We start from the raw sequence: 21188 nt of genomic DNA, 5'->3' as shown, positions 1-21188 counted from the left end.
CTTCTCTTACCCTACCATAATCTTACATAAGTTTATGGAAGAATATTTATTCCGATTAAAAAACTTCACTTTCAACAGTTCCTACTAAAGTACTTAGTGCTCGAAATTTCGAATTACTTTCACAAAGTGCTTAGTAATCGCGAGTCTTTTGTGAAAATCAGTGCTTAGTGCTTGGTGCTCGAAGCCCTTTTTTTTTCGAGTACTTAGTGCTTAGTGCTCAAGCACTTTTTTTTCAGTGCTCGTCACAGCTCTGCTCAAAATGTGTGTGGAAAGAGTTGATAGCGCGTGCTTATGGAATAATATTATATTTCAATAGGACTTGACAATATTTGGTTGAAGGAGGTAGACCTCAGTTGACATTAAAGCTTTATTATAATTAACGATGAGTTTTAAATTGGCACAATGTTATTTATTCGATTCATTACTCTCCTTTGAAGTTGGGTTTTCTTTTTTCTTGGAATGCAAGTAAAGCTTCCATTCTATCTTTTGTGGGTATTACTTGTGCATAATACGCTTCTTCTATCGCTATTCCTGTATGAATATCAACTTCCAAACCTCTGTTTATTGCTGCTTTAGCCATTTTTAGAGCAACGGGCCCATTTTGTAGCATCTTTTCGCATATTTCTAAAGACTTCAAATATGAACTGTTGCCATTCTCGTTTTGTTCAACTACATGATTCACTATTCCTGTAAAAATTATGGGATTTAAAGTAGTTAGTTTTCAGAATATCTGCAATACAAAAACATTAAAAGAAATAAACTGACAAAGTCTACTATATATATGCTGTTGCTTTCCTAAGGGTCTCTTTTCCTCTTGCAAATATAATCTACTATAATTACGAATACACTATATATATCCCATTAGTGCCTTGCGTTACAATAATGTAACAGTAAAGTTGAGTCCTCTTATCGGCTGTTTTGTTTGTAATTGCACAAATAAAAATAATAATAATAATAATAAGCGGGTAGCGGTAGGTGAATCCCTAGCGATTCACCTATCAGGAGAGTTGAATCGACTCCTGCCCACCGCAGATTCCAGGAGCTCCCTGACCCGGGAAGCTGAAACCTGTCGAAGGGTCCCTGTCCAGGGTAACGGACGAAGCCGTGTGGAAAGCAGCTTAAGAATTCTCCCACAGTAGCTCTGCGGATCGTAAAAAGCGATCAAAGGCTGTCTCCCCCACGACACGGAGGAACCCATGAATGATGGTGAATTTGAGGAATATGAATATAGAGCCACTGCCTGAGGTTCGTCAGGGCGTGTCTGGAGCCGGCGCTGGACATGACAGTATGCGGGGGTTCGGTGATAGAGTGCTAAGGAGACGGGCGTCTGTCGAACAAAATACAACGCCTCCACAATCTCAACATTCTAGGAGAAGAATAACACGAGTTTCTCCGACCGCTGAAGGTGCTGCGCAGGATCCCCATCCAGCACTCACCCAAGCAGGTCTACCAAGAAGACGCATGAAATGGACAAGTTCGATAAATAAAACGATCATGCGCATATATTATGAAGTGACTAATATGGAAGAGGATAAAATAGGCTACCGGCAAAAATTATTTGCAGAATTCCACAGAAACTATCCCGAACTCCAAGTTTCTGAGCAAAGAGTAGCCGACCAATACCGGGTCATATTGAGAAATAAACTTGTACCCGATGAGAGACTTAACACAATAAAGAATGTAGTCCAACTGAGGCTATAGAATAGAGACCTCACTAACAACGAAACGACAATTGAAGAAAACTACGATTGTGCTGAAAACCAACACAACATCAATGCACAAATGAACACTGAGGAACAAAACAACGCAGATGTGATAGCAATAAGTGATGCACAACGACGGAATATATATGCTGCACCCGTCGAAAATCCAGAAGAAGACCAAAGAGAACTACTGGAGCGATTATCTGCCATAATGAATAGATGCGTTATAGATTTTTAGAGCACAGATCCATTGAGACGACCGATTCTGCCAAGATTGAGGACATTCAAGAAACTATCTCATCTTCTGGTCATGACCAACAAGGAGATCATACCAAAGTATCTTTCTGACTACCATGATCTCGAATCATTGCACCTCATCATATACTGTGCAGCATTTTCAATAGCAACAGTGCTAGGTATGAAGCCAAAACCTAAAAGTCATCAACCAGCCAGAGAAAAACAACAAAATAAACCACATTGGCAAAAAAGGCTAGAAAATAAAGTTCATAGCATCCGCCAAGATATTGGGAGGCTCACCCAATTTGCAAAAGGTTCGCCGTCTAGAAAATTACAAAAAATGGTGAATAATAATGTATCGTCATCGGCAACATACAACATATGATCCAAACAATGAAAATGCTCAACAAATTTTAGACACACTGAAACAAAAACTTAATGTGTACTCCGAAAGACTCAGAAGATACAATGAGAGCTATAGAAGAAAACAGGATAATATGATTTTGGAAAACTTCGAAAGAAAATTCTATAGAATGTTAAACAATAATATGACAGCAACACCAGGAAGTTATCCAACCGTCGAGGATATTGAGAATTTTTGGACAGATCAACTGGCTACACCAACCTCCTACAACTCCCAGGCTGATGGGATAAGAAGTGAAGAGCATAACGCAGTTTCTATAGAAGAATTCCATGAAATATTGAAAAAACACACACAATTGGAAATCGCCCGGCCTAGATGGAATCCACAACTTTTGGTTGAAGAAATTTTGGTGTATACACGGCAGGCTAGTTGAAACCATAAATGGTGTTATAAGGAATCCAACGGAAATTTTTAACAACAGGGACCACTTACCTCTTACCGAAGAATCTGCCAAATACAGCGGATCCATCAAAATACAGACCAATCACATGTCTACCAACAATATATAAAATCATCACATCATGTATAGCATCTCGTATCTACAAACATTGCGAGACAAATAACATAATGACAGCACAGCAGAATGGATGTTCCAAGAATGTACTAGGATCGAAGCAACTGCTGATAATAGATTCCATCATATGTAACCAAGCCTTTAAAAAACACAGAAATCTTTTTATGACATATTTTGACTATAAGAAGGCCTTCGACTCTATTCCACATGGATGGCTGACAAAAATTTTGGAAATGTACAAGATCGATCCAATTACAATAAACTTTCTGAAGTATGCAATGTGCAACTGGAGAACGAATATCGAACTCTCTACGGCGAACATGACTACTAAAGAGATTCCAATAAAAAGGAGAATTTTCCAAGAAGATTCATTGAGTCCCTTATGGTTCTGCTTGGCGCTGAACACCCTTTCTAAACAACTGAATGCTACTGAAAAAGGTTTCAATGTCAAAGGAAATAGAAATACTATCGCACTCAATCATTTGCTATATATGGATGACCTAAAACTTATAACAGGTAACAAAAACCACTTGCAAATTATGGTCAAACTGGTGGAAATTTTTTCGAAAGACGTGGGGATGGAATTTGGATTGGACAAGTGTCGTACTATTAGCGTAGTGCGTGGAAAAATCCAAGATGAACCGATAGCTCTCTCCAATGGACAGGAGATAGAAGCAATGAAATCGGACGATCTTTATAAATACCTAGGAATGAAACAAAACCGACGAATAAACCATCAAAGAATGAAGGAAGACTTAACAACTGAGTTCATTAGGAGAATCAACAGAATTTTAAAAACAAACCTCAACAGCAAGAGCATGACGAGAGCCATCAACACATATGCATGTTCAATTCTTACATACTCTTTCGGTATCATTCCTTGGAGCAAAACAGATATGGAAAACCTGCAACGCAAAATGAAAACCTTGATGACGAAAGCACACAAGCACCATTCGAAAACTAGCATTGAGAGGACGACGCTGCCGAGGAATAAAGGAGGCAGAGGTCTGCTAGACATCATGGAACGTGCCCATGGTCAAATTGAATGCCTACGAACATACTTCAAAGACAAATCAGGCACGTCAGAGATCTACAAAGTACTGTGTGAAGCAGACGAATCAACACCTTTACAACTGCACAAGGAGCAATTGTCATACAACCACCAGACAATCCAAGAAAAACTGCAAAGATGGAGAGAAAAGCCCCTACATGGACGACATTTCAACGAGGTGAACCAGGATCATGTCGACATTGAAGCGTCGAACTATTGGCTCACATCAGGTGCGATGTATCCAGAAACGGAAGGATTTCTTTTAGCCATCCAAGATCAAGTGATCTCAACAAGAAATTACTGCAAGCATATCATAAAGGATCGAACTATTACTGACGATCGATGCCGTTATGGGTGTCCAACGAATGAGACAATCCAACATATCACAGGAGGATGTCAAATGTTTGCAGGAAATGAATATAAAGAGAGACACGATGCAGTAAGAAAGATACTACACCAAAAAATGGCAACTAAATTAACACTAATTCATTCTGAAAAAGTGCCATACTACAAATACCGACCGGAATTATGCAAAATATATATATTATAATGCAAAAAGCTGTTCTTTGAGGTACTGTAAGGACGGTGAGAAAATTCCTAGGAAGCGAAGGACAGGTCCAAGGATCGCGTGTAAGAAGACCAGAAGTTCGACGAGAACCAGAGGGACCACAAGGACCGGACACGACCGAGCTCTGCCCTTCTGATATTTCAAATATCTGGGATTGAGTGAATGTTCCTCTTAGAGAGGAGTGAGAAGCCGACGGCGAGGAGAAATCCTACGCGTATAGGATACCAGCTTAAAACTTTACAATAAGCTTCCCAATGATATAAAAACGTCGAATCTTTCTGCGTTCATTAGAAAGGTGAAGAATTTGCTTTTAGAAAACACGATTTATAACTTGACCGACTTTTTAAACTGATTGTTTGTCATTGAGTGTTATATATTTATTGCTGTGTTCACGTCTTTTGAATTTGATGTTAGTATATCTATATATTTGTGTATATATTTATTATCTTTTTTGACCGGCCATATAATATTTTGATGGCAAATATTTGTAGATGTGTTTCTTTAGTTATAACATGTATGAATAAATTTATTATTATTATAAAAGTCGGGGATAATAATAATTTATTCATCCCGATAACCTCCGCCAGATAACCTGTCAGTACTTGTCAGAAAACATTAGTGTTCAGTTTAGTTCGGTGCAGTTATATCGAAAAACTGTTATTTTTCAAATATAGAGCCCTAAAAAGAGGTCAACTGATAAAATCAAAAAATATGGACTTCGTCGATGAAAAGTAAGTACCGTTTTTTTATTTTGAGGAATCATGTGAATATGAGTATAAAAATTGAATGAAAATTTATCGAGATATAATATTTGCGTATATTTAGATGGATATCATTTTCTATAAGAGAGTTCTCATCCTTTGAATTCAAGTGTTACACATATGTAATGCTAAGCTGTAATGTAAGCATTTTTCCGGGTTTTTGGAATTTCAGTGTTTATACTTTTTTTCAAAGCAGAACATCTCTTTTCAGAATTAGATATTTACAGTTTAAATTCTACAGAGTGTTCTAAATATTATATTGTAAAAACAAATTTTCCGTTATTTCAGAAGTCTCGCTGCCATCCTCGACAAGACAATTACTGTCGAAGAAGCAATAAACTTGGCATTTGGCGAGGATAATGAAAGGAATGACTGTGTGGAATCGATCTTCATAGCACCACCTGATCCATCTATCCTTACAGATGAGGATTCTGGTGCACCACCTGATCCATCTATCCTTACAGATGAGGATTCTGGTGACGAGGAGGATGGCGCTTTCACTGACAATCTGAGCAGACGCCAATTATTGGCTGATGCAGAAATTCGAACTGCTAGAGGAATATTACAGGAAGAGGCTATGGATGAATTGCCCGAAGATTGTGTGTGTCCATTAAATGATAGAAATGAGTCACCAGCTCATGTATCCAAAATTTCTGACAGCCGGGATTGGATTTCAGGAGATTTCGCCTACATCGAAAAATCATTCCCTGGTCCGGATTATTCTTCTTTTCAGAACAAATCGATTGTTGAGATCTTCGAAATGTTTCTGATGAACAAATGATTTTATTTTTGGTAGAACAAACGAATGAGTATGCTCTCTTCAAAAACCAACCAAATCCAGGGGTGTCTCCAGATGAAATGCGATGTTTCATTGCAATTTTGATTCTTAGTAGTTACAATGATCTACCCAGTAAGCGAATGTATTGGGAACACAACCTACATACAAGAAATGAACTGGTATATAATTCAATGAGACGAGACAGATTTGAACGGATTTTGAGGTTTCTACATTTAGCTCTCAATATGAATATGGATAAAAACGATAAGCTCTGGAAAATAAGACCATTCGTGTTTAAAATAAAAGAAAAGTGTAGAGAATATTTCGTCCCTGAAAAAGACTTGGCTTTTGACGGAAGTATGGTCAAGTATTACGGAAAACACAGCTGCAAACAGTTTTTAAGAGCCAAACCCATACGATTTGGGTACAAGGTCTGGTGCCTCAATACCATTATTATTATTATACTTGATTGACTTTGAAATATATCAAGGAAAATGTGTGACTCCTGATATTGACATTGAAAGAAACTTCGGGAAGGCGGCAGCACCATTAGTGAAAATGATAGAAGAGTTACCTGATAATTCGAAATTGTTTCGATTCTCGTTTTATTTCGACAATTTATTTACCACTTTCAATTTATTGTCGTAATTACGTCTGAAAGGATATGGTGGTACGGGTACCGTTAGGGAAAATCTTTTACCTAGGAGCTGTCCGTTATCGGATAAAAAAGTACTTGGAAAAAAAGGAAGAGGTTATTTCGAACATACCTAGTGTAGGACAGATGGTATTTTAGTAGCTAAATGGGTTGATAATTCCGTAGTTTGCATTGCTACCAATCAATATGGCATCAATCCAGTGAGTAATGTAAGAAGTTACTCACAAAAAGATAAAAAACACATTCAAACTTGCCGAGTACAACAAGAAAATGGGTGGTACTGATAGAATGGACCAAAATATTGCACAATACAGAATCCAAATAAGGAATAGGAAGTGGTATTGGGCATTATTCACATGGCTTTTGGATGTTTTAATCAATAATGCCTGGTGTCTATATCGAAAAACAAACCAATCTCAAATCGGCGAAATAGATTTTAGAAGGGCCATTGTTCAAGTTTATCTGAAAAAATATGCGTCTGCACCGAAAGGAATTGGCAAAAATTCATTGTCACATTCTTATTCGCAAGGAGTGGTGGATGACATAAGATATGACAGGATAGACCACCTCATCGAAAAAATTTCAAACAATAAGAGAAGGCGCTGTGCAGAAAGATTCTGTAAGAGTTCAACACGCACTCAATGCAGAAAATGTGATGTAGGACTATGCATCGACTGTTTTGTATCCTATCACAAAAAAAATGAATGAATAAATTGTTGAATAACCATTTTTTTGTATGATTTTCAGTAAAACTTTTTGTTTTAAAAAATTAGTATATTTTGCTCCCTAGCGTTACATATATGGAACACCTTGTCCTGAAGGATGTGAAAAACATTTAATAAAAATTGTTGATTATTTATCATTTCTAGCCACCTTTAATATAAAAAATATTAATTTTAAACAAAAAGTCGAAAAAAAAAAATCTGGGCACTAATGGGATATATATATATATATATATATATATATAATTACAGGATTCCATCCCGTTCTGATCAATTGACGTAATATTGTATTGTTCATTTAGATTCACATATCAATGTGCTGCATTTTGCTTACACCAGCATAATGCAGGTGGTTCGACACGTGGCGTCAATTAAGATAAGAAAATATAATGTTATAAATAGGAGACAATATGTAATTGTCAGTCAGTCAGTCAGATAGATAGTCAGATAGTCAGTCAGATAGATAATCAGCTTTAGAATCATCTTAGATTCATCCTATTGTTCATTTCCATATTTCCTTGTAAATAAATTCGTTTTTAAAAACGTGGTTTTCTCAACGAAAAACATAATTGGCGACGAGGATGGGATCTCTTTAAATATTTCGGAAATAATAGCGCGACAGGAATCTCGCGACGTATTATCTGAAATATTGTGCCGGTCGTAGAAGTGAAAAATAAAAACTTTCTTTCGACTATCAGTTTCAACTGTTAAGGTGAGAAGCAACCCCTAAGAAGAAAACCAGAAGCCCTGATCTTTGGAGTAGCGCCCAAGACGACTTCACAACAAGGAATATCAACGAGGTGAGCAATCCTTTCTAACTGACTCCCAGTTTACCTATTCTGGCCCAAAAATAGTCAACCTTTTCCCAAGTTTTGAGCGTAAAACTTGTATAAAAGTTTTTTCTAGGTTTCTTATAAAAAACCGATCACAAAGTTTTTCCTAGGTTTCTTATCATAAAAAACCGATCACAAAGTTTTTCCTAGGTTTCTTATTATAAAAACCGATCATTAAAATTATCAATATTACTTCTTTTAAACAGTTCCACGGTAAGAAAGAAAAGAAAGTAGCTAGAGTTAAAATGGATTTATCGACTGCAGAAAAGTTTGGATCACTCCTTCCTAAATTTTCAGGAATGGAGAACGAACTCCATTCTTTTATTAAAAACGTAGAAAGTTATTTAAGTATGTTCAGTAACGAAAATGAACTTATTAAAAAATACTGTTTAGCTTTAGTTAAATCAAAATTAGTCGGTAGAGCACTTGCTGAAGTTTCTACCTCAGATATACCCGATAATTGGGATCATCTGAAAAGATTTTTGAATAATAAATTTGGCGATCAAATCAATTTAGATGTGTTGATTCACCAATTACAATTCTTAGAAAAGAAATCAGATATGATTAGCTTTATAGATGAAATAATTTCGATGAAAATAAGAATTAACTACAGAATAGATGCTGACACGATGCCAGCTCAAGAAAAACAATTGTATAAGACTAATATATTGAAAATTTGTAAAACGGTGTTAATTTCGAATGCACCAACGGAACTTAGAACTTATTTAATCGCTAATAATGCCTTAACGTTTGACCAGACCATAAACGCAATTAAAGATTATTTGTCAAACATGGAGCAATATGATTTATTAGATAAAAGTAGAAAATATAATTTTCAATCGCGAAGGACGAAAAATAATTTTCAAAATAATAATAATAATAAAAGAAACTATATTCCAAATAATATTTATCAAGAAAAAACCACTTTAACCGCGTGTATGAGACAAAACACTTCAAATGAAAAAGTCTTATTGCCTTTATTTTCTGAATTTAACGTAGAAGATACTCATCCATTTGTACTTTATAAATTCCATAGAAATTATGATGGCTTAATAGGAGCAGATTTTTTGAACAAGTATGGAATCAATTTGAACTTTCAAGATCAAATTTTAGAAAATGAATTTTGCAACATTCCTTTTAAATACCAACAAGTATGTCAAAATCCAACGAAAATCCCAGTGGATCTTTCTCATTTAGAATCAAAAATAAGTAATCAACTTATGAAAATTTTACAAACAAACGAAAATGTATTACAATTACCCAATCAACCTTTATCTTTTTCTAGTAGAATCAAACATAAGATTCGAACAACCGATGATGTTCCGGTTCATTGCAAAATTTATAGATATCCCGAAGTACACAGGGAAGAAGTCAAAAAACAAATAAAAGATTTATTAGATAAAAATATTATTCGACCAAGTATTTCCCCCTGGTCTTTCCCAGTAGTTATAGTCCCAAAGAAAGAGGACTTATCAGGAAAAGTAAAATGGCGAATGGCCATCGATTATAGAAAACTGAATGATAAAACAATTGATGATAAATATCCTTTACCCCAAATTGATAGTATCCTAGATAAATTAGGAAATAAAAAGTATTTTACGACACTTGACCTTGCTTCAGGCTTTCATCAAATCGAAATGGACGAAGAATCAATAGAAAAAACGGCTTTTACTGTAGATAATGGACATTACGAATTTTTAAGAATGCCATTTGGTTTAAAAAACGCGCCAGCTACATTTCAGCGATTGATGAATAATACTTTGAAAGATTATATAGGAAAAATTTGTCATATTTATATGGATGACATAATTATTTTTTCAGAAACGGTAGAACAGCATTTAGCTGATATTCATACTATATTGGAAACGCTTATGAAAGATGATATGAAAATTCAATTAGATAAATGTCATTTCTTCAAAACAGAAATCGAATTTTTAGGTCACATTATAACTCCAGAAGGAATAAAACCTAATCCAAAAAAATTAGAAGCAGTAACTAAATTTCCAATTCCTAAAACACCGAAAGAAATCAAATCTTTCCTTGGTTTAGTAGGATATTATAGAAAATTCATTCCAAATTTTGCAAAGATAGCAAAACCTTTAACTGCGTGTTTAAAAAAAGAAGCGAAAATTAATATTGATCATATGAAATATGTAGAAGCTTTTCAGGTTCTGAAACGTAACCTTTTAAACCATCCAATCCTATGTTATCCTGATTTCAATAAACCTTTCGTGCTTACGACAGATGCATCCGGATATGCAATCGGTTCAGTTCTTTCTCAAGGTTCTCCGCCAGGTGATTTACCTGTAGCGTATGCTAGTCGTACTCTCAGCCAATCGGAAATAAAATATAGCACCATAGAAAAGGAGCTTTTGGCTATTTTATTCAGTTGCAAATTTTTTAGACCTTATTTGTACGGAAGAAAATTTATAATTTATACGGATCATAAACCATTAACTTGGTTATTTTCATTAAAAGAACCAAATTCTCGCCTTATGCGATGGCGAATTAAATTAGAGGAATTTGACTATGAAATTAGATACAGAAAAGGTTCAATGAACAATGCAGATGCATTGAGCAGAATTGTTATAGAAAATGAAATTAATTTTGAAAATTTTATAAAGCTGAATGAAATGAATGAAATAACGGATTCTCCAAATGTGAAAGAGAAAGAAGGTAATTTATTTAAAGCCCCTAAAAATTATGCATTAGCGCATTGTGTTTCTAAAGACTTCCACATGAGTCGAGGTATAGCGGTCTGTTTTAAAAATAAATACGGAAATATTGAAAAACTGAAATCGCAAAATAAAATGGTAGGTCAAGTTGCCAAGATTCGAAAAGATAATAGGAATATTTATTATTTAATAACGAAAGAAAATTATTATGATAAACCTACGTACGAAAACGTATTTAAATCTCTAATGGAACTTAGAGAAATTTGTGAAATGAATAATGAAAAATATTTAGCAATACCACGTATAAGTAGCGGATTAGACCGATTGAAATGGTCCACAATTTTTAATATGATAAAATATATTTTTCTGAATTTGAATATAAAAATTACTATATTCTATTTACCAAATAAGAATGGTAATGAAATAAAGCAAATCGAAGCATCAAATATGCAAATGAACGATTTGAACGAAATCGAAGAAATAAATAATGGTATTGAAGATGACTTAGTGTCAATAATTAATCAAGTTACTGACGAAGAACTTGATGAATGCTTGGAATTACTAAATACAGGTGAATGTGAAAATGATGATTCCAATGAAAATGAAGATGAAAATATAATTGATTTGGAAACTTCAAACGTGATTATACACGATGATGTAACCATTCACAGTAGTATAGAAAACCCTATCTTTGAAATACCTTATACGGAGAGAAGTATAAACTCCGCGAATTTACAGGTCATATTTAAAAAAGCATCGAATTATGATGTTACGAAAATTAAATTGTTCGGAGAAAAATTAAGATTTCTTGTATCAGTAAATTCTGTCGAAACAGATTTATGTAGATTTATTCGAGAATATCTACGTCCAAAAAGTCCTTATATAATATACTTCAAATCATTAGAATTAGAAAAACCTCTTATACGAATTTTGCAAGAGAAATTCGATTATAAGAGCCTTGATTTGAAAATATCGAGAACATTAGTAGAAGATGTCGAAGACAAGGAGGAACAACTCCTTAGAATGAAACAATTCCATGAAACCAAAACTTCACATCGTGGATTACGCGAAAATTTATTAAGTTTGAAAAGAAAGTATTATTGGCCGAATATGAATAAAGATATTCAGAATTATATAAATACATGTGAAATTTGTCAAAAATCTAAATATGAAAGAACTCCAGTTCAACTTCAATTTAAACCAAATCCCGTCGGTACAAAACCTTTTACTCATGTCTACTGTGACACGATTAAATTTAATCAAATAAATTGTTTAAGCGTGATAGATTCTTTTTCCAGATTTGGACAATGCTATCCTTTGTTACAAAAGACAGGATCAGAAATTATGGACAAATTATTAATTTATTTTAGTCATTATGGAATCCCTAACAAAATTACTTGTGATAATGGGATCGAATTTAAAAATAATGTAATACAAGATTTTTGCAAAGTCCATAAAATCGAAATACATTATATCACGAATTATAACCCAAATTCAAACGCATTAGTTGAAAGATTTCATTCTACTCTCATAGAACAATTGAGAACAATTGGAAATAAAAATTTGACTTTTCAAAATAAATTAGCTCAAGCCTTATTAAGTTATAATAATTCAAATCATTCGAGTCTAGAGATGACTCCAATGCAAATCATCAAAGCCGATTTAAATTATTCTTTACCCATTGAAAGAACTCATAATGAACAAATTCAAAATTATGTTGAAAATTACTTAGAAAATTTCAACGATATTTCAAAACATTTAGAAAAACGACAAGAGAAAAACTTGGCCCGTTTAGAAAAAACAAATAAGAAAAGATCTGCTGATCGTCCCTTAAATGAAAATCCAACGTATATTAAAAATCCGAAAACAAGAAAACTCGACCCAGCGTTCAAAAGAATCGATGCAAGTGAAATAGACTCACATCGTATTCAAGATTCGAAAAATAAACATATTTATCATAAGAAAATTATGAAGCAACGAAAGAAGTAACTTTCAAATTTTATTTTCAGATTCAACATGGATCACCATTCATTTACATTGATAATTATGATTTTAATGATAACGAAGATAATTAATTCACTAGAAATTATTCCAATTGAAAATAATGTATTGCCCATTCAATTAGGAAAAGCTTACATAACAAAAAAGAATTTACAACTAATTTATCATATTGATTTAAATAAAATAGAAAATATAATTTTGGCATATCAGAAAGAAATAGATGAATTTAAGAAGGAACCATTAGGTTTTTCGCAGACTGCAAACTATAGATATTTGCAAGAGTCTAATAAAATAAATATTGAATCGTTCGAAGAAATAGTTAATGAAAAAATACGGACTAAGAGAGGATTGATTAATTTAGGAGGCAAAATCTCAAAAATACTCTTTGGAACCTTAGATTCTGACGATGAAGAATTGTACAGAAATTATTTTAATAGTATAAAGAAAAATGAGGAAACCCTCATAAGGAATCAAAAGAAGATCGCTACTGTAGTTAATGACTTGAAAAACAAATATATTGATAAATTTCAGAAAATGCATGATAATCTTGAATTACTAAAAATTGTACCAGCACTCGAAGAAGTTCAGCAAATGCATCTTATGACTTTTGAACTCAAAGACATTAAAAATACTTTGGATGAAATTCAAACTGCAATTAGTTTTGCTAGGTTACATTTGTTGCATGAATCCATTTTACCCTATTCAAAGTTCTCAGAAGTAATCAAAAATTCAAGTATCATTCCCTTACATCATATAAAAGACTATTATCAATTATGCCATACTAAGGTAATTTTCAAAAATAAGATTTTACTATTTCTTATATCTATTCCAACCATTTATGAAAAGGGATACGAATTATACAAGTTTTACTTTCTTTCCCAGAATAATGAATCCCTTTCCTTAACCGACTCCTACATGCTCTCACAAGAAGAAGAATTACTATGGAGTACGAGTCAATGTCACCCAGTTGAAGAAGACTTCCTATGCGTTCAAGATCTACTATCCAAGCCTCCAGAATGCATCAGAAATTTATTGAAAAATCACAAAGAAAATTGTTCAAGAATTGTATCAGTCCCACAAGCTAACTTGAAACTTCTAGAAGATGGAAATATCCTCTCAATCAAAAATGAAAAAGTCCAAGAGAAATGCCCACAGCAAACAAAACATTATTTCATACCCCCAACGGCAATCCTTCGTTCAAGATGTGTTGTAGGAAACACACAAAAGGAAATTTTTCCCATTTCTACGATTATGGAAGAAAAATACATTGTCCTGCCCAAGATGGCTCATCCAATGAAGAACCAGCCCAGTTCGAACTTCAAGAAAGAAGACATCCCTGACATCCAGTTGGAAGACCTAGAAGAATGGCACATCCAACCAGGATATTCATTAATTTTTATTCTTATGTTTATAATAATATTGATTTTGATATTTTTTCTTATTTTTAAATATTTAAAAAATAATAGACTTGCTAAAGTCACACCTATTAAAGGTGATAACTTTAACTTAGGTGGGGAGGAATTACAGGATTCCATCCCGTTCTGATCAATTGACGTAATATTGTATTGTTCATTTAGATTCACATATCAATGTGCTGCATTTTGCTTACACCAGCATAATGCAGGTGGTTCGACACGTGGCGTCAATTAAGATAAGAAAATATAATGTTATAAATAGGAGACAATATGTAATTGTCAGTCAGTCAGTCAGATAGATAGTCAGATAGTCAGTCAGATAGATAATCAGCTTTAGAATCATCTTAGATTCATCCTATTGTTCATTTCCATATTTCCTTGTAAATAAATTCGTTTTTAAAAACGTGGTTTTCTCAACGAAAAACATAATTATATATATATATATATATATATATATATATATATATATATATATATATATATATATATATATATATATATATATATATATATATATATATATATATATATATATATATATATATATATATATATTTATCCAACAAATTGATCATTTCAAATTGCCTAGATACCCAAATCACCCCTACTTACTTTATTCGGCAAATAATTCTCTCTATAAATTTGACAAATGCATTGTGATAACGTTTTTTTCCTTTCTTTTTGGTTTGTTGTGATTTTTATGAGCAGAAGACCTTTGTTGCTATACTTATTAGCATTGATAATACTGTCTTGTCGGATGTAAGCATGAGTTGTTTTTGCAGCTTTCCAACTCTGATTTTGTAATTTGTGTGATTTTAGCATCCTGAAGAAGAACCGCACCTTGGGTCGAAATATAGATGAACAGACGATAGATTGTTGATCATTTCAAATTGCCTAGATACCCAAATCACCCCTACTTACTTTATTCGGCAAATAATTCTCTTACTGTATATATATATATATATGTTACGGGCAATGTAAATAATTGGGCATTGTTTATAATGCCCGGGCAATTTAAAAAGTGCCCAAAAGGATATGACAAAATGATAAATTATGCTGCAAATATCACATTGCCCGGTCATTTTGGATAATGCTAAAAGTCAAGTGGGCAATTTAAGAATAATTTTTATTCATATTTCTTATGAAAAATAACAAATTTCTACATATCTAACTGACAAAGTAAGAAACAAAAATAACAAATAAAATTTCCAATGCTGACAAACAAACCGGTGGCGATGAAATAAGTACCAACAGAAGTTAAGTCCAAATAAAAATAAAGTATTAGATATGTACGTACTTACAAATTTATATTTACACAAAATGTCAATAATAATATCTATTTATTAGAGCAGCTACCACTTTGGTGACATTTTGAGTTACATAACTTTTTTTCTTTACGACACTTGCACTTGTCGGATTTACAGCCACCTTTACAGCTACATCGCCTATAGCCTTGGCCCCCTGTCTTGGATGACAATCTTGCACATTCTCTTAGTGAAATCTCTCTCTGTGGAATATCTTCATCATATATAAACTTCTCATTACATATTGTAAATTGGTTCCTGGCATAAAGTTGATTTAGAATTCCGTGTTTCGTGCCTAATTTATACATATTAGCATCTGTTACTTCAAGAACAAATGCCAAAATATTTCTTCCATCGGCGCGACCTCTGTCGACATCTGGGACTCGAACTCTAACTGTGTCACCTTTTTTAGCATCAGGGAATTTTGAGGTAGAAGCTTGAATCATTTTTTCAGCTTGTTTTTTTAGATTTCTTGCTGAAATCTGCCTAATTTTTAATATGTCGGCTTTCCTTTTTTTCACATAGGGTTCTTCCGGAGAATCTTCATGTCCGAAAGGTTCTTGAAATTCTTTATTATGTAAATCAGTTTGAACATAACTATCAAGAGAAAGTAGTTCCTCCTCATCATGTTGACTTGGACCTGGGAGCTCCGCTAACACATGTGACTCAGTTTTATTTTGCAGAGGACCTTCTTCTACAGACTGTACATTATTTTGATCTCTTACTAAAACTTCTAAGTCCTCTTCACAATTTATATTATTCAGAACATCTGTGGGTAGAAAACTTTTTAGACCAACTTTCAACTTTGTCCCAAACATGGCCTCATACGGAGTACAGTTGATGCCACTATGATGAGCTCTGTTCTTCATTAGCTGTACAAAACGTAAACCTTGTGACCATTTCCTGGTGCTATTGTCTTCTAGCCACGAACAAAGCATATTTTCCACGTCCTGATTCGCACGTTCTACGGAACCCTGACTTTGAGAGTGTCTGGGCTTCCCATGCACCATCTTCAACTCGGGCCACATGCTACATAGTTCGCTAATAGTACTGTTAGCAAATTCTCTCCCATTATCACTTTGCAAAATACTGGGCGCACCAAAAATTGCAAAAATATCCAAAAGCACATAAGCTACTTCTTCTGCTCTTTTGCTTTTAAGAGGTCGAAGTTGAATAAATTTAGTAAGATGGTCTTGGTATACAAGTATGAATTTATATTGATCATCAGCTTGTGACTGCATGTCAATTAAATCGACTTGACATCTTGAATTCATACTCTTACTTAGTATCGGTCTAACAACTAAACCTTTTTTTGGCACACTGTGTTTTTTTTCGCAGGTCATACATAAATTTAGATATGTGACAATCATTTCCCTTGTAATGTTTTTATACTTTGAATTTACCTCTTTTTCCATACGGTTTCGACCACCGTGCCCAATTGCTATATGTGCATCATGTAAGAGTTGAAATATCTCTTCCCGATGTACGTAAAATCTTATCTGCTCTTTACCTTCCTCTACAGGAACTATTAACTTTTCCTTCTCTCCAATAGTCATTACATCAAACCTACGTAAACGCTGATAATCCTCAGGTTTTTTATTTACCACTTTGCTTCTAGATGTTTTAACCTTTTCTATTAAATCCAAATATTGAGGCTTTGTGAGAATTTGTGTATTCTGAGCTTTTGAGGAACATAATTCATCCAGACGTTCATTAAAACGATGCTTCATGTCACTGACATCAGTTATTGACTGTTCCTGCATTTTATTTTATAGAAAAATCACTAACACTAAATAGACAGAATTTAAGAGATATATCAATAAGCATTTGTCGCACATAAGCTAAATAACATCCAAAGGCAACGAGAAAACGTAAATAATGCGACGCAAGCCACAGGCACGGACACAGGCGGCGAGCGACAAAGAATGAATGCTGATTGGCCAGCCAAAATCACATCACACGCACGTGATTGTCCCATTGCTGTCAATTAATCAAAGTGCCCAAATAAATAATAGCAGTATTCATAATGACCGGGCAATGTGAGAAGTTATCGTAAAGTAATTGAAATTTATCAAATTGCCCAATTTTAATGGTCATTATTCATAATAACCAAGCATTATGAATACTGACCTAAATAATTACATTGCCCGTAACATATATATACACTAAGAGAATTATTTGCCGAATAAAGTAACTAGGGGTGATTTGGGTATCTGGGCAATTTGAAATGATATATATATATATATATATATATATATATATATATATATATATATATATATATATATATCATTTCAAATTGCCTAGATACCCAAATCACCCCTACTTACTTTATTAGGCAAATAATTCTCTTAGTGTATATATATATATATATATATATATATATATATATATATATATACAGTAAGAGAATTATTTGCCGAATAAAGTAAGTAGGGGTGATTTGGGTATCTAGGCAATTTGAAATGATCAACAATCTATCGTCTGTTCATCTATATTTCGACCCAAGGTGCGGTTCTTCTTCAGGATGCTAAAATCACACAAATTACAAAATCAGAGTTGGAAAGCTGCAAAAACAACTCATGCTTACATCCGACAAGACAGTATTATCAATGCTAATAAGTATAGCAACAAAGGTCTTCTGCTCATAAAAATCACAACAAACCAAAAAGAAAGGAAAAAAACGTTATCACAATGCATTTGTCAAATTTATAGGTTAACATTCACAGACAAGGGATCACAGAGAAAACAACAATGCAGGAAGTGACATAAAGTCATGTTTGTCTAGATGGCCTACGATCTAAGGATAACTATATACAACACTTAAATTTTTTAAGTCAATCTTCTTATTAATATTATTTTCATTTTTGTTTATGAAACACATTTCAAATTTTGGTACTAGAATCAAGATAACCTCAACTTCGGTGGGAATTTGTGTAATAGTGAGATTGCAAAGCCATTCATCTCTGATTGGGATGGACTGGATTTTGTGTTTCTTTGGTGCAAGAAACCTTTTTTCAAGAAGCTTCTTGTTGTTGGAAAACACTCTCTTGTGTTTTCCACAATCCTTAGATCGTAGGCCATCTAGACAAACATGACTTTATGTCACTTCCTGCATTGTTGTTTTCTCTGTGTTCCCTTGTCTGTGAATGTTAACCTATAAATTTGACAAATGCATTGTGATAACGTTTCTTTCCTTTCTTTTTGGTTTATTGTAATTTTTATGAGCAGAAGACCTTTGTTGCTATACTTATTAGCATTGATAATACTGTCTTGTCGGATGTAAGCATGAGTTGTTTTGCAGCTTTCCAACTCTGATTTTGTAATTTGTGTGATTTTAGCATCCTGAAGAAGAACCGCACCTTGGTTCGAAATATAGATGAACAGACGATAGATTGTTGATCATTTCAAATTGCCTAGATACCCAAATCACCCCTACTTATATAATTACATAATATGAACCCTTACTAAATAAATAGATCCTTTCCTTCAATCCCATAAGAACTACATATTACAATGTATCTAATTGCAGATTCAGCATTTCATCTTTATGAATAGCCCTTTGTTTCACTTGTTATTGAATTGTTATTCACCTAGGAATTTAGATAAGAAAATCTATAAAGGGGACTGAATCTGTGTACTCATTAAGAATTGATTGGTCATTCTTTAAGAATTGATTGTGAACTCACTAAGAACTGTTGTATTCGAAATAAATCGTTTTGTTTTTAAAAACGAGGTTTTCCACCACAAAAACATAATTGGCGACGAGTTGATGGGATTGTGCCGTTCCTATTAGAGAAAAAAATTTGGTGACATTGATTGTGCCATTCTTTCCTGCCAGAAGAAGAAGTTCCTGCAGTGATCCAAGAATCCAACTCAATCAACATCGATCTTCCCAGGACGTCGGTTTTAACCGTTCAGCACAACCGGACAGAGAGTAGAAAACCACCCAGAAGCCCTGATCACCTGAGTAGCGCCCCGTGACGACTTCACAGAATACAATTTGGTGAGCAAAATCCTTTCCAATCCTTTCTTCCCAGTTTACTTATTCTGGACAAAAAGAGTCATCCTTTTTAATAGTTTTGTGTGTAAAACTGTATCATAGTTTTTCCTAGGTTTCTTTAAAAAACCGACATAAGAGTTTTCCCTAGGTTACTCATTTAAAAAACCGATTACTATATTTTACTTTATTGTATTAATGATTAATCAAGATTACGTCAGTAAAGCATTTTAAAGGTAAAAAAGAGCGTAAAGAAAATAAAAATATGGCTCAAGAAAGAATAGATTTAACATTGCCAGAAAAATTTGGAATGTTATTACCTAGATTTTCAGGAAAAGAAAATGAGTTGCATTCGTTCTTACGTAGCGCAGAACAATTTTTATTCATGTTTACAAATGAAGCCCAAATAATTAAAGATTATTGTTTCGCAGTTGTAAAATCGAAACTTACTGATCGTGCATTAGCAGAGGTATCTACTTCTGATATACCTAACAATTGGGACGTTCTTAAACGATTCTTAAATACGAAATTCGGAGATCAAATAAATTTAGATGTATTAATTCATCAATTGCAATTTTTAGCAAAGAAGCCACATGAAGACATGTTAAATTTCATTGATAAAATAATATCGTTGAAAATTCGAATTAATTATAGAATAGATTCAGATCCTATGCCTGATCCAGAGAAATTAATTTATAAATCGAATATTTTAAAAATATGTAAAACAGTATTGATATCGAATTCCCCAATGAAATTACGAACTTATTTGATTACTAACAATGCATTTAACTTTGATAATACCGTAAACGCTGTGAAAGATTATTTATGTAATATGGCTCAGTATGAATTATTAGACAGAAGTCGAAATAAAAATCCTATACATAAAAATGTATCGAGAAATAATTATTCCGATCATCGCAATAATACAAACAAATACAATCATTTTTCAAATAATAATTATCGAACGCAGCATTATGAAACGCAGCATAGATTCCCTTCGAGACCGATACAATTTACGCAACGTCAAGTAAATACTCATTATCCTACGCAACGTGAAACGTTTGGTGTTCCAAGTATGTCGAGAAATCAAAACGTTTTTAAACCGAATCCAAATCAAAGAATAACTACCCCACCTGAAAGAATGTCAGTACAGACACGAGTTTATCCACAAAAAAGACCTAATTATTCGACCCAATATCAAAATAATCCCCAGAGAAAATTCTATAATAATAATGATCGAAGCCCTGATTTTCTCGTAGAAGAATTAACTAATATTGATATAAATCCTAATAAGAGAAATTCTTTCTCACAACCTTCTACATCGAAAAGTAATTTCTCAAATGAACGAAATTTTCAAGACCCTATTTTAGAAAACGAACTGACATAAATCATATGTTAGATGATACGAATCAAAATCCTATTGAAGTACCAGTAAACCTTAATCATTTAGAAACTGAAAAAAGAGATTTATCACAAAAACAGAAACTGCGTATTGCAAGTAATTTTAGAAAATTAAATGAAAAAACTATTGACATTAATCATCCAAA

At 33.4% G+C, this 21188-nt stretch overlaps 1 protein-coding gene across 1 annotated transcript in view; it reads right to left on the bottom strand.

The window, feature by feature from the left end:
* Nucleotides 1-353: 353 nt before the first annotated feature.
* LOC123683507 (methylglutaconyl-CoA hydratase, mitochondrial) overlaps nt 354-21188 on the bottom strand; it is a 222969-nt gene continuing 202134 nt past the window's right edge. The window contains exon 4 of the mRNA XM_045622596.1: nt 354-687. Coding sequence (XP_045478552.1) covers nt 422-687 — 266 coding nt within the window. The 3' untranslated portion in view covers nt 354-421. The remainder of the gene's footprint in view (nt 688-21188) is intronic.

The sequence above is a fragment of the Harmonia axyridis genome, chromosome 6 (genome assembly GCF_914767665.1).
Source record: "Harmonia axyridis chromosome 6, icHarAxyr1.1, whole genome shotgun sequence".
Lineage (NCBI taxonomy): Eukaryota > Metazoa > Arthropoda > Insecta > Coleoptera > Coccinellidae > Harmonia > Harmonia axyridis.
This window is presented reverse-complemented; position numbering and strand designations above follow the sequence as displayed.